We start from the raw sequence: 15,888 nt of genomic DNA on the forward strand, positions 1-15,888 counted from the left end.
TATTGGTAACAATCGTGAGTCCAAAAGATACAATTTTAGGGGGAAGTTGGTCCAAAGATATTTATTTCCTACATAACGCAGAAGGTTTGGTCTAACTTCATTTCACTCTTGGCTATGCTTATGAAGAATAAATACAATGACTTTGTGCATTAAGAAACAACAAAAGAATGCAAGGAAATTTGCAAAATTTTTGTTATATCATTCTCTAAGAGAGAAATTATATTATGTTGGCCTTCCTAGTCACCCAGGCCTTTAGTTGACATATTCACAGACAAAGAAAGGACAACTCTTGTGAAAGCTAGAAGAGAGGATAAAATGAAGTATGTCGCTCAAAAGAATAAAGGACTATGCAATAGCCAAAAGTAGTGCAAGAAAGGAATGCCTTTAATGGCTACATGAACCAAGATACTGAATGAAAAACAACAACCCACTACAAACTTTTAATGGAAGAAAACAACAAAGCCTGTTATGAAATTATGTACTGAGATTACTGATGGTTTTTCCATAGAAGCTAAAGAGAATGCTTTGGTTTGGTATCATCTTGATGCTGATCTGGATTTTGATCTTGCCAATCCAAGGAGCTTTTTAGATAATTTGGAGAGTGTGTTTGCAAACAAGCAAGTGAAGGTCAAAATTGTACAACATATTATTGAGGTTTTTGTTTATAGCTCTACTATGGGGTCAAGGTCTATGGAGAAATATTTAATATTTAATATTGTATAATGTGTATGTTAGCTACAAGTTTATGTATGTAAGCTAATGATGGCTTCCATCAATCTCAATCTATGTAGTTTCTTAGGCACGAGAAGATGCTACCTTTGCAATTTGGTCATGGATTCAAAACAGAGCAGCAAAATGTTGATAATAGAGATGGATTTAGTGGTGTCTATGACCAAGTTCTTCACATGAAGGAGCCTATTTTCCTTGAAGCACATGCAGAGCCATATATTAGGGAATTGACTGCCAATGATGTTGTCATAGGTACATTCATAACTTTTGTTGGAAAAGAGAGGGTAGGAAAATAACGTACAAATATTGAGAAACACCAAACACAATGGATTTCCAATTATTAATGAACTCCTATATCATTGTTTTATTCCATTAGGATATCAAAGAGATGAAAACCATGGTTTTTTATAGCTAGACACTTTTTTTTGTAGTTTTGCCAGATGTCTGGGAAAAGTCCTACGAATTTTACCAATAATTATATTTTTACATGAGGAATTAACCCATGGATAAAGTAGAGTATATTTTTCAAATAAGTTATATGAAACAAAAGTTTTTGTAAACCATAGTTCAACAGATGACAAAAATTTCTCTTTCAAAATTGGATAAAAGGACCATTGACGAACAGGTGGCATAGTTGACCTTGTTTAAAGGGAGGTCGATAGATTTCTAGGAATATTTACAATAGATTCAAATTTGCAGGCAGGATATCAACAATCAAAAAATCAATTACCAATTTGATGGCAGAGGATTTTCTATCATTTCCATATTCCTTGTAGCAACCTGAAATTTATCTTATTTTTAGTTTACTGTTAGGATTTTATTCCTAAAATCTTGTAACAGCTTGAGGATTATGTTTTTCCTATATATGCTTTCATTAGAATATATATTTGTAATGTAAGGGAGGTTGGATTTTGGTGTAAAAAAACCAGGTTTGTATACTGTAGAAGCTTGATAAAGTACTCCTTTTTATGCCTAGAAAACTGGCTATTGCTAACGGCTACCTTGGCATTTTGACCCCGCAATGGAGGATGCCCATTACATACCTACTTTTCCTAGATATGATAGAATAGTTTGAGTTGTTTCCATCCTCTATCATCCAATAGAGAGAGTGCCACTACAATGGGGTAATAGGTGCAATTTTTTACTCTTCCATATAGGAAAATTCCTTGTATTAGAGCTCCTACACATAAGAAGCATTATCCTCCTTTCAAATTTTAATTAAAGGCTTCTTGCTTTAGCTTATGACAAACTTTGTTTATTGTGTAAGTGCTTTCATGTGTGTTCATTATCTTTTCCTTTGTACAATTTGAAGTTGCGCAGATCCTGAGGAAAGGTTAGGCTGAGTATCAGCCTCACTTAGTTCCCCCGGAAGAGTTATATTATTTACTAAGCAAGAAAAATAAATTGTTTTTTATGTTAGTTCTTCTAAATCTGAAGATTGATGACTTTTGTATAATCACAATGTGTTATTGCTGAGTTGTTGAAAGTCTTTCTCCACGATTTCTAATCTTATTGGTTGGGTTATATATTCAGAATGAGTATGATTGTTAGTTGATATCTTCTTTAGTCTTCTTTCCTCATATTTAAAGAAATCATTATTCTGTCATGGTTGGATGTTGGCATATTGATTGGGCTCTCTGAAAGAGAGGGATTTATTTGTTTAAGCAAGTATTTTAAACCCTAAGAAACCACCTCTCAAAAAACCCCTAAATATGGCCATTATGCTTGAAAGGATATCATGCATTGCCATGAACATTCAATTAGCCTCGTAAAATTTGAGGGAGCCCCCTCTTGTTCAAAGGCCAGCTTGAGCCTAAAGTAGGTTGAGTTGATTTCTTGGCATAGTTTCCCAACCAAAAATTGTCTTCAAGCAATAGATACAACACCATGGATCAATCCTATTTCTGATATGTGAACCATCTAGGACCTACTAAGCCAACCAAGAACCAATAAAATGAAATGATATCACTAACACCTTCTATATGTGACCTTAAAACTCTTCATATGTGATTGTACCTAGTCCTCTACATTTGTGGGATCCATATGTTTTTTACTAATCACCCTATGCCACAACCTATTTCCTATACATAGTCTCCATAAAAAAAAATCAACTAGGGCTCATATGAGCATTTGGATGGTTTTTAATCCCCCAACCATTGAAGTCTTTGGGTTTTGAGATATGTTGCCACTTAACCCAATGGAAATCAATTTTTTCTTATTTTCCATTCTATAGGAGCTTAAAACAATATTTCCTAATATATTTTTGGATATAATGGAAATGTAGGCAAGACCATGCTAGTAAACTTAAATTGTTTCAAACATAGATGTTTCTAAGGTTAGTCTTCCACCTAATGAAACCCATCTACTCCACCACACTACAATTCCCTTTTTCAATCTTAGAATATAACCAAATCAAATTAGGTTGTCTATATTTATTTGGCCTTAAACATAACCCTATATGTTTCATTCCTTTGTTGAATAAAATCTTCATCAAAAGAAGGATCTCCTTTATGGAAGATTCTTGAGCCTTAAGAATACCATTGAAAGTGATGGAAGAATATTAGACCTTTTATCTCCATAACATTCACATTCATATATGGTTCAAACACATTTTGTATCTCAAAGCATCACAACAAGGCTCATTATCAAACAAGGGAACATTATCCACACAAAAAATAGGTGCATCAAAATAATATTCCTTCCAATTTGATCCCCTTAATCTTCTTCCTTCTTTAAGGATATAATCAATGTACTAATGCCTTCTGTTCTGGAAAAATGCATTAGTTATAAGAAATGGACATCGTGGAAGAATCAAGAAGGACCCGAAAGGTAAATCCTAGCCTTAACTCCACCTTCATTACATTAATTCCGAAAGTGGCTCACTCAGATGATTCGTTTGGTTTCGGACCCATCGCTCTTTGTAATGTTATATATAAAATCATATCCACCAGTATGGTTAAAAGGCTTAAACCTCTTCTTTCTAAGCTTATATCCCCAAATAAAATTGGTTTTGTTGAAGGCCATAAGATCTTGGATGGAATCATCACCTCTCAGGAAGTGGTCCACTCTCTTAAACAACTTAAAGTCCCTAGAATGATGATAAAATTAGACGTATCCAAAGCTTATGACCACCTCAGTTGGTCCTATCTTCTGAGAATTCTGAAGGCCTATGGTTTTGATTCAATATGGGTTTGATGGGTCTCCTCCCTCATCTCTACTCTTGTTTTCTCAATATTGATCAATGGTTCCCCATCGAGAACCTTCAACCCTTCAAGAGGCATCCATGAAGGAGATCCTTTGTCTCCCTTCTTGTTTATCCTTTCTACTGAAGGCTTGGGGAGATACATTCGATCAACCACCTATTTCTCTCAAATCAAAGGTCTTTGTCTTTGGGGAAGTGATCTTTCCTATCATGCATCAACAATTTGTGGATGGCATCATGATTTTCTGTAAAGTCTCCCTGCGAGAAGTAAGAAAGCTAAAATACATCTTCCATGAGTTTATGCAGGCCTCTGAAACTCTGATAAACAATGAAAAATATAAAATTTTCTTTTTTAATATCCCGAAGACCATTCAAACCTTTTTGGACAGAACCCTAGGCATTGGTATTGGAACCCTGCCTATCAAGTACCTGGGTATGCCTTTGGTGGTCAGCTTTATAAGAACTGCTTGTTGGAAGGATCACTTACATAAAATTTAATCTAGGCTTAACGGATGGGGTTTTAGAACCTTAAACTTAGTAGTTAGAGTGGTACTTTTGAAATTTGTATTACAATCCATTCTGGTATATCAACTCTTGGGCCTAATCGCCCCTAAATCCTCTTGTCTTTCCATGATAGATATCTTCAAAAAATTCTTTTGGAGGGGTGCCCAACAGGCCAAAAAATGGGCCTTGGTATCTTGGAAAAATGGTGTAAAGCCTAAACTAGCAAGAGGACTTGGCCTTAGAGACCTGGAGATCCTAAACAAAGTGCTCAGGGCCAAGATTTGGTGGCATTGGCTAAAGGGAGGTCCAGACCTTTGGAAGAACATTGGACTAGAAAATATAGGATATTGGATTCCTTAGTGGACAAATTAAGACACATGAATATCCCTAAGGGTCCATCAACCTAGAACTTAGCTTCAAGCAACAAAGATCTTATCAGACACCATACATTCTGGGAAATTTGGGATGGTAAAAGTGCTCTCTTTTTGCAATATTTCTAGAAGGAATGAGGGAGGTTGTCCAGTCGGCAAGACTTGGGAGAAATATTCTTCTTCACGAGCAGCCAAAACTGCTCCTTAGTTGATCAATTTTGGAAGCCCATACAGAACAATCCAAACTGGAGGCAATGGAAAAATCATAATTATTGGGTGAATCCTCCTGTAAATAATCAATGGAAAGTTCTAGAAAAAAAATTGCAATCCAAGAAAATTTCCAAACAGGATGGCCAAGACGTCCTTAGATGGAGCTACTCCACCAAAGGAATGTTTAATGTACGAAAGGCATACAAACTAGCAGTGGAAGAAACTCCAGACCACTATATATTTGTGTGGAGAAAGAAATGGAAAGAGAATATTTGGCCAAAGGTTGCCCATTTCCTGTGGCTTGTCTATCATAGAAGAATCTTGACTTGGGACCAACTTCAAAAGAGGGGCGTTCAAGGACCATACTATTACATTTTATGTAACCTTCAAGGAGAATATCTTGAACACATTCTAAACATGTGCCCCATAGTTGAGAATTTATGGAGCAAGATAGCCCTCCTATTTGGAAATCTAGACAGGGACCATCACAACATTCAGGAAACCATTGATATATGGAGAAAAGGGATTTTCTCGAGCCCAATCCTTAAGAGAGCTTGGGGTATACCAATAAGCTTTCTCCTCTGGGCGATATGGAAAGAACACAACATGAGAATATTTAAGGCTCAATGTACAACCTAGGAGGGGATATGGAAGGGAATTGTCCAAAATATAAGAGAAACAATTCTAGTAGACCAATGGCACCCTGATGACTAGGAGGTTTCTCCCCATGAGGCCTAAATCCTCCACCAATTGAATCTCTCCCCCCAAATGATAGCCCCTTTCTCCTGGAAACTCATGGTATTTCCTAAATCTTCTCATAATCATTACTCTGCTCCTCCTGAAGGATTTGTGAAGCTCAACTTCGATGGTGCTTCCAAAGGCAATATGGGGGATGCTGGGTATGGGGGAATATTTAGATATTATCAGAACCACACTAAGATCATTTATGCAACGGACTGTGGCTTTACCAGCAATAACAAAGCTAAAGTCAATGCTTTGGATAAAGGCTTACTCATTGCTAAAGGAGAAGGATACAGGAAATTGATGATAGAAGGTAACTCTCGCCTAGTGATCGAGGCACTTAAGAAACTCAACCAAGGCTCTAGTAGTGAAAAGATTAGCCACATTTGGAGAACGGTTCGCTTGGTGAAAAACATTGGAAATTTCCTCTCTGAGGTTAATTACCTAATTCCATCCCACATTAGATGAGAAGGCAACAGGGCAGTGAATCTTCTGGGGAACTGCGACTGCCAAAATATAAGAAGGGTGTTGGACTCGCCATGGCCCTAGAAGGAAAATAGAGAAGATATGGATAAGTTGGAGTAGATCTTGGAAGAAGAGGTTAGTGATAGAATCCTAAAACACCAATATTCAACACTAATACCCCCGATTAGGGTGAGAACCGATGAAAGGGCACCAGTGGGATCTGTGCCATGGTAAGAGGAGTTGTGAGAAATGATAGTGGGTGTCTGGATGGCAACCCTCACACATACCATCTCATGTGTAAGGTGTCAACTAGTGATATTACAATTAAACTATGGCACTGGCTTCGACCAGAAGGAATACCTCTAGGGTTTTATGCAGAGACTTTAGTCTAGCTTGCAGGTGTTGAAAACAGTTGCTCTGAAACCTCTAGGGAAATAGTGAAGGGGATTCTCTATACTAGCAACCCAGGTGTAGATGGCATTGCTTCTCAATATGTAAGTGACTGTTGTAGGTATGTTTATTTAGATTGCTCTGTGTATACCCTTATCCCTGTGTTCATATGCTACTTCATAATACTCTGGATAGATGTTTTTGAGATGGCATCATGGGATAGTAACAAAACCTCCCAGGAAGTATGGGAGGCAAGAAACTACTATGTTGATGGAATGTATGAGTATTGTAGAATTCTCTCTATCTATTACGGAATTTGGCTTCCCTTGATGTGCATGCATTCTTGGAATAAGCATTAGATTTCGGTTTGTTTCTCTTACATGTGGGATTTTTCTCAAAATTTAATCTTTGGGATGAACCATTTTCCTAGTATGATATGGGGAAATTTGGGGAGGAAAATCCATGAATTTATAATGGTTTCTCTCTCACGAAGGTTTTGTGACCTATGGGCTAATGTTGGTGGCTTGTTTCGATGAGCCCGGGTCAATGTAGTGAGGAATGCTTTATTTTGTAGGCTTACTTCTTATTATCCTATTATATTATGTTGTTTCACTTTTATAGGACTAAATCTTCCTCAACTTCATAGGGACCCTACACTAAGCCATCTCTCTGTGATTTGGTCTCCAATTCAGATGAGGTCCTTGGTGGCAGTGGTCTTGGCATTGGAATAATGGTTTCTATTGCATATTTATGGTTTGCATCATATCCTTCTGGTGCAGCCCTCCTCGAGCAGAAGGACCATAACATGGGGAGGTCATGGCCGGAGTCGGGGCAATGGACAGGGGTGTGTTGGTCGACAAACCCAACCACGACAAGTCAGGGGTCGGGGTCATCGAAGCACTACAGGCTTAATCTAGGAGGCTGTCCAGGCCTTTCATGTTAACACGCCATCATAGATTCATCAATTGATATCAGGGTGGGAGTTTGAACTAAAATAGCAGGCTGAAAGCATAGAGTTGTATATGGAGGACTGGTAGATCCTAGTCCTGGACCTAGGACATTCCAGAGGCCGGTATACCCAGTTTCAGCAAATATTGTACCTATATTGGATTATGAAAACATTGTGGAAAAATATTTGACGACCTCTTCTACAGGAACATCTAAACCATCAACAGAATTTCAAGAAATCCACAGGGAATTTCAACTTATCCAACACTAGATTCAACAACAAAATGACCACCTCAACCGCAAAGAGAAACATATCCCTTGCCTCCCTCAGACTGAACTGTAGAGATCCAACGCAAAAGACCTAGTTCCCTTAGACTCATATGATGAGTAATTGTTTGATCTGCATAGTTTAGTTTCCTATATCTTTATAAGTATATATGACTAATTTGTAGACTTTGTTGTTTTGGTATAGATATATAGTTAATAGGAGAATTAAGGGCACTCAGACTCATATAGTGTTGTGAGACAGTATCAGACTTTTCAAATTTTGGATGGCATATAATGCGGTCATATGGCCAACATACCTCGTTTCCCAGTGGGTAGGCTGAGGCCATCTAATCATGTTGGATATGGATGTAAAACTTGCCTACTTTTTTGAAATGGAATAGAAAGGAATTACCAAGATTACAATATATATATAATTTTATTTTTATGTAATTTCACTGAGTCAAATGGGAAAAATTAAAACATCTCTCCGATATTAGGTTGGGGTAAATTTTATTTTATTTTTATTTTTAGGTAATTTTACTGAGTAAAAATGTTTAACAAGACCTGACCTGATACGACATTACAACATCTCTTCCATACTAGTCTTGTTACAACTATGAAGTGACCAGGTACAAGTATTTCTATGTAGAAATTGATATTATATTGGGGGAGTATTTGCACTCATCTATTAGGATTGGCTTTATACCGTATGCATGGATGCTTAAGCGATAAAGCAAATAGTGGGCATCGCAGGGAGATATGGCTTGATGTTTACAAATGGGGAAGTCACTTGCATGCCAACTTATGATCATCTTTTACTTCACTTGTCACTGAATGCTCCTTCATCTTGCTTGGAGGTTGTTGTGTTGTTTCCTTTGTTTGATCTCTTAGCTCTATACTCGGGGTTGCATCCAAATTATACATTATATTCAGTTCTGAAACATTTTGTAGAAAATGCCAAATTGTCTTCGAATTACTTCATTACCAACTATGAAGCCATACTGAAAGTTGCAGAAGTCATACTGAAAGTTGTAGAAGCCATTGAAGATATTCCTTTAGGATTGCAATAAATATATCTCTTCTATATCAGCCTTGTTGATAGTTGATATGGATGATGGCATTTCAGCTCAAGGGCTTATTCAATTTGTAAAAGAGTATGCAAAGAAAGGTTAGGTTAACCTAAAAAACGTTTTTAAACTTGCAACTTTGTCATACCCAAAACACAAAAGGACTTGAAGAAACTAGAATATATTCACAAGGTTCTAGGTCTATGTATTTGGTTTAGCTTCCTCTTTGAAGGAAGTTTTCTATATCAAGCACTGACATCTACATAGAAAGCAGTTTATGGCATGATGATCGAAGAGTACTTGGAAAGATTGGGATACCGAAAACATAATAAAAGCAGAGAGCGATTAAATGAAAAAGTAAAAATCTATGCTCTATAGTTTTTGGATCATTGCCACTTGAGATAGTACACAAATCATAATTTGGTGGGAAGCATATAAGTCAATCTAATTATTACAAAAATAGGAGAAGCCTTATATGCTCTGCCTCTAGCTATTTAGAATAAGCATTTTGCATATGGTTAGAGATTATTAGCAGAAAGTTCGAAAGGAAGATTTGATCGTGTGTGCAGAATCAATTTTGCACGTTTTGCCTCATTGGTGATGTGACAGCAGTAGGTTCATAGCCCATCACCCCCTTGACTGTTTTCAATACCAAGGAGCCCATCACCCCCATCACCCCTTCTCGCCTTCCCCCTGCCCTCCTGCCCCCGAGAAATTGCTTTTGGAAACCACTCATTAAAATTTCGTGGGCATTTTCACACAGTGAACTTCAGGTGCAGTTTCCAGGAAGTTGAAGGATAATTTCAAATTTCCAAAGATGGGAGATTTCATTGGTTTTCTAAAGGTACTCAGTTTTTGGCATGGCCAATTTTTGCAAAACAACTAATCCTTTATTTGAAGGTTGGTTTTTGCGTGCATGTTTCCTTCGTGGCTTGGAATTAGAATCTTTGATATCATGAAAATGGTGTTTTAGATCTCGATGCATCTTCTACCAAAGTTTTAGAAGTACTGGTTCTGACATTCAAGAGAAGATTATTTAGAACTCTTTTGTATTTGTTCAATTATATTCATCGCATGCATAGGTTAATAATTATGGCTCTGAGCACATTCTAATAGCTAATATTTTGAGTTTTCTAAACAATTACATTTGTTATAAGGGAATTTCCAAGATCTTGGTTTGGTTTCCAACTAACAGTTGAGAATGTTGAATTTCTGTCAATATCAAATCTTGGGGTATCATGTGGATCTAGTAGCCAATTTTATTCAAAGAATATAAGAGGATTTTCAAAATCAAAGCAACGACATCTACTTTCAGTTGAAGATCCATAAGCACCAGAGAACAATATTAGCAATAATTCATATAATATTTTGAAGCAAGTGAAAAAACACTTCAGTGTAGTATAAATATGCAACAAAGTTTTGAGGCTCTCCATAAACAGGTAGTTATTGTAGTATTGGTAACATTCGTGAGTCCAAAAGATACAATTTCAGGGGGGTAGTTGGGCCAAAGATATTTATTTCCTACATAATGTAGAAGGTTTGGTCTAACTTCATTTCACTCTTGGCTATGCTTACGATGAATAAATACAATGACTTTATGCATTAAGAAACAACAGAAGAATGCAAGGAAATTTGCAGAATTTTTGTTATATCATTCTCTAAGAGAGAAATTATATTATGTTGGCCTTCCTAGTCACCCAGGCCTTTAGTTGACATATTCACAGACAAAGAAAGGACAACTCTTGTGAAACCTAGATGAGAGGATAAAATGAAGTATGTCGCTCATAAGAGTAAAGGAATATGCAATAGCCAAAAGTAGTGCAAGAAATGAACGCCTTTAATTGCTAAATGAACTAAGATACTGAATGAAAAACAACAACCCACTACAAACTTTTACTGGAAGAAAACAACAAAGCCTGTTATGAAATTATGTACTGAGACTATTGATGGTTTTTCCATAGAAGCTAAAGAGAATTCTTTGGTTTGTTATCATCTTGATGCTAATCTGGATTTTTTATCTTGCCAATCCAAGGAGCTTTTTAGATAATTTGGAGAGTGTGTTTGCAAACGAGCAAGTGAAGGTCAAAATTGTCCAACATATTATTGAGGTTTTTGTTTATAGGTCTACTATGGGGTCAAGGTCTATGGAGAAATATTCAAGATTTAATATTATATAATGTGTAGATTAGCTACAATTTTATGTATTTAAGGTGATGATGGCTTCCATCAATCTCAATCTATGGAGTTTCTGAGGCACGAGAAGACGCCACCTCTACAAATTGGTCATGAGTTAAAAAACAGAGCAACAAAATGTTGATAATAGAGATGGCTTTAGTGTCATCTATGACCAAGTTATTTACATGAAGGGGCTTCTTTTACTTGAAGCACATGCAGAGCCATATATGAGGGAAACGACTGCCAGTGATGTTTTCATAGGTACATTCATAACTTTCGCAGGAAATAGAGGGTAGGAAAATAACATACAGATATTGAGAAACACCAAACACAACGGATCTCCAATTATTAATGAACTCCTATATCATTGTTTTATGCCATTAGGATAGAGAGATGGATACCCAGTTTTTTTTTTTTTTTTAATAGCGCTTGACACTTTCTTTTATAGTTTTGCTAGATGTCTAGGAAAAGAGTGATCAATTTATCCTATGGATTTTACCAATAATTATATTTTTAGATGAGGAAATAACCCTTGGATAAAGTAGGAGTATATTTTTCAAATAAGTTATATGATGCAAAAGGTTTTGTACAATATATTTTAATAGATGACAAAAATTTCTCTTTCAATATTAGATAAAAGGACAATTGGAGAACAGGTGGCAGAGTTGACCCTGTTTAAAGGGAGGCGGATAGATTTTCAAGAATAGTTACAACAGATTCAAATTTGCAAGCAGGATATCGACCATCAAAGAATCAATTTCCATATTTGATGGTAGAGGATTTTCTATCATTTCCATATTCCTTGTAGTAACTTAAAGATTGTTTTATTTTTATTTTACTGTTGGGATTTTATTCCTAAAAGCTTGTAATAGCTTGAGGATTATGTTTTTCCTATATATTCTTTCATTTGTATTGTGGTGTAAAAAACACAGGCTTGCATATTGTAGATACCTAATAAAGTACTCCTTGTTATGCCTAGAAAACCGGCTACTGTTAACAGCATAAGCTAAGGGCTACCTTGGCACTTTGACCCCCACAGTGGAGGATGCCCATTACATACTTGGTTTTCCTAGATATGATAGAACAATTGTGTCCATCCTCTATCATCGAATAGAGAGAGTGCTACCACAATGTGATATTAGGTGCATTTTCGACTCTTCCATACAAGAAAATGCCTTGTATTAGAGCTCCTACACATAAGAAGAATTATCCTACTTTCAAAATTTAATTATTGGCTTCTTGCTTTAGCTTATGACAAACTTTATTTATTGTGTAAGTGCTTTCTTGTGTGTTCATTATCTTTTCTTTTGTACAATTTGAAGTTGCATAGATTTTAAGGAGAGGTTAGCTCGAATATCAACCTCACTTAGTCTCCTCAGAAGAGATATTATTTACTAAGCAAGCTAAATAAACTGTTTATTTATGTTATTTTCTCTAAATCTGACGATTGATGACTTTTGTATAATTACAATCTGTGTTAGTGTTGAGTTGTTGAAAGTCTTTCTCCATGATTTTTAATCTTATTGGTTGGGTTATATAGTTAGAATGAGTATGATTGTTGGTTGGTATATTTTTTAGTCTTCCTTCCTCATATTTAAAGCAAACATTATTCTGTCATGATTGGATGTTGGCATCTTGATTTGTTTAAACAAGGATTTTAAACCCTAAGAAACCACCTCTCAAAAAACCCCTAAATCTGGCCACTATGCTTAAAAGGATATTATTCATTGCCATGAATAGTCAATTTTCCTCCTAAAATTTGAGGGAGCCCCCTCTAGTTCAAGCGCCAGCTTGAGCCTAAAGTAGGTTGAGTTGATTTCTTGGCATAGTTTCCTAGCCAAAAACTATCTTCAATAAATAGATACAACACCATGGATCACTCATATTTCTAATATGTGAACCATCTAGGATGTACCAAGTCAACCAAGGACCAATAAAATGAAATGATAGCACTAACACCTTCTATATGTGACCTTAAAACTCTTCATATGTGATCATACCTAGTCCTCTACATTCATGGGATCCATTTGTTTTTGACTAATTGCCATATGCCACAACCTATTTCTTATACATAGTGTCCATAAATTTTGACAACTAGGGCTCATATGAGCTTTTGGATGTTTTTTAACCCCCCAACCATTGAAGTCTTTGAGTTTTGAGATATGTTGCCACTTAAACCCAATGGAAATCAATTTTCTCTTGTTTTCCATTCTATAGGAACTTAAAACAATATTTCCTAGTATTTTTTTGGATACCATGTTAGTAAACTGAAATTGTTTCTAACATAGATGTTGCTAAGGTTAGTCTTCCACCTAATGAAACCCATCTATTGTACAACACTACAATTCTCTTTTTCAATCTTAGAATATAACCATATCAAATTATGTTTTCTAGATTTATTTGGCCTTAAACATAACCCTATATGTTTCATTCCTTTGTTGAAGAAATCTTCATCAAAGGAAGGACATCCTTTATGGAAGCTTCTTTACCCTTAAGAATACCATTAAAAGTGATGGATGATTTTAAACCTTTTATCTACATAACATTCACACATATATAATTCCAACACCTTTTTGTATCTCAAAGCATCACAACAAGGCTCATTATCAAAAAAGAGAACATTATCCACAAAAAATAGGTGTATCAAAATAATATTCCTTTGTATCCCCTTAATATTCCTTCTTTCTTTAAAGATATAATCAATTTACTAATACCTTTTGTTATAAGTAAAAATAATAAATGTGATAGGGATGAACCTGTTAAAGCCCTCTAGAAGGAGTAAAGAAAGTAAGAAAGTAGAGGTTGATCCATTCACTAGCACAACAAGGGTAACATAATATAAACAACCTTTAGTACACTTAACCACGTATAGAAAAACCCAATGTGGGTTGAAATAAGTCTTAGAAATAGCCAAATAACTATATCATATGTTTTGGAAGGCTAAGCTTTGTAATGAAAAGCTATATTTTGTTTGATTTAATTGTATGAAGTGTTAGTTTTTGGATATTGTGGTAGCATCAGACATGTGTTCTAGTCTCTAAGGTGTCAAAGAGGCTAAGGAGCACGATATCTACAATACCCAGAAATGGTTTCATGAGATATGGCTTTGAAACACCTTAATTAAATTAATTAACCAGATGATTAAAATTTCTTAAGTCTAACTTAGGAAAACTGGTTAATTAAAGTGTGTTAATTTGGGAAATTAACTTTTGCTCCAGAGACTTCTCAAAAGTAATTTGGCGAAGTCTAAGATGATTTAAGCCATCAATCATGATTAGATATTGGTCGTTGGTGCTCCCATGGAGAGAATTATAAGAGCAAGTTGATGGGCTTGGAGAAGACACATCAAATGAGCAAGGGAGCAAGGAAGTATGAATTTCCTAGTGTGATCTACTGAACAAGTGAAGGCTTTGAGCTAATAGAGCATTAGTGAGAGGGTTTAACAAAAATTAGAGAGAAATTTCCAAGGGATATTTTCCACAGATTTCCAAAGACAGAGGGAAGGTCAATTTCTTCTGCAGGAAGTTCGTACATGTCGGTACGATTTCTCCAGTACATAGATATGGGTAGCAAATCGTATTTCCAGTTATCAGGAATCAATTTTGGAGGATAGAGAAAATTTCCTAGTGCAAGTCTAGGATCAACAAAACCTCAATTTCCAGCTAATGCGTATTTCCTGCAACAACGTTTTTGTGCGCATTTGTTGGAGGAGGCTGAGGTTGATTTTGCAAGGGAAACAAAGTGTTTCTAGGTCAATATGTCAATTGGAGAGGTGGAGATATATTTCAAGAGATTTTCCATTGTTTGGCAAGCAAATCTATGTACTCTCTAATTTGTTGAAGATAATAAAATATAAACTCGCATTTGATGCACTGGCTTTCCCTTTGGGGTTTTTCCAGGGATGTTCGTCCAAAAAATTGGTGTCATTTTATGTGTGTGAATTATTTCTTAGTTCTTGATTTATTTTCTGCAACATTTATTTTATTTGTGAAGATTGCAATAGTGAGTTATATGTTATTTTTCATTAATTAAATAACATAAGACAAATAAACTACATTAGTTAGAAGAATGATTTCTAGTTTATTGTAGTCGTGGATTTTTCACATGGTATCAGAGCAGTAGTTGATCACATCTGAGCCTTGGAATTGGAAGAAGTAAGATCTTGCAGTTTCAGATGGAGATCTAAAGCATAGGATCCAGATCTATGTAGGCCAAGCTAGGGTTTGATTTGCAGAGGAGAGAAAAACAATTTTCAAATCCAGGAGGAGAAAAAAATTGATTTTGCTTCAGATATGTGGTAGCAAGTAGTGGTATTGCCAGGAAGTATTTCCAATAAGTAGATAAGTTAGTTCACATAGTATAATTGGGTGAAAAATATTTATAGTAGGGTTTGTAGTTTCAAATTTGCGCTAAGAAAGAAGAGGAAAACACACAGGAGGAATTCCCGCAATTTCTCATAGGGTTTCCATTTTTTCCAGCTAGGGAGACAAGATTGAAATTCTAGTAGTGGGAAGGACGTATAGACTAACTAGTCCATCCAGTGCAAGTTTCAGGGCCAACAGTGTGATTTACCTAGAAGGAAATTGTAGGTAGTGTGACTTTCAGGAAGGTCACTGGAGTCCAGTGCAAGAATAAACGTGTCAGTACAGGATCAAATTTGCACATTCCAGGGGGAATGCGAGTAACAAAGGAGGCCAAATCTAGTTACCAAAAGGAGAAAGGGATTTTCAGTTTATTTAACTCCACATATTTGATTTTCACAAAGATGGCCACTATAAGACTTAGGGATAAATATCGCAGACTTGACCATGCCTCTAAC

At 35.9% G+C, this 15,888-nt stretch overlaps 1 protein-coding gene across 1 annotated transcript in view; it reads left to right on the forward strand.

The window, feature by feature from the left end:
* The first annotated feature begins 5,811 nt into the window (after positions 1-5,811).
* The window catches only part of LOC149147812 (uncharacterized), a 43,372-nt gene continuing 33,295 nt past the window's right edge, over positions 5,812-15,888 (forward strand). The window contains exon 1 of the mRNA XM_089441956.1: positions 5,812-6,070. Within this exon, the coding sequence (XP_089298082.1) occupies positions 5,812-6,070 (259 nt within the window). The remainder of the gene's footprint in view (positions 6,071-15,888) is intronic.

This window comes from Pinus tabuliformis, chromosome 9 (assembly GCF_031772625.1).
Source record: "Pinus tabuliformis cultivar Carrire ecotype Pingquan chromosome 9, CPIR1, whole genome shotgun sequence".
Lineage (NCBI taxonomy): Eukaryota > Viridiplantae > Streptophyta > Pinopsida > Pinales > Pinaceae > Pinus > Pinus tabuliformis.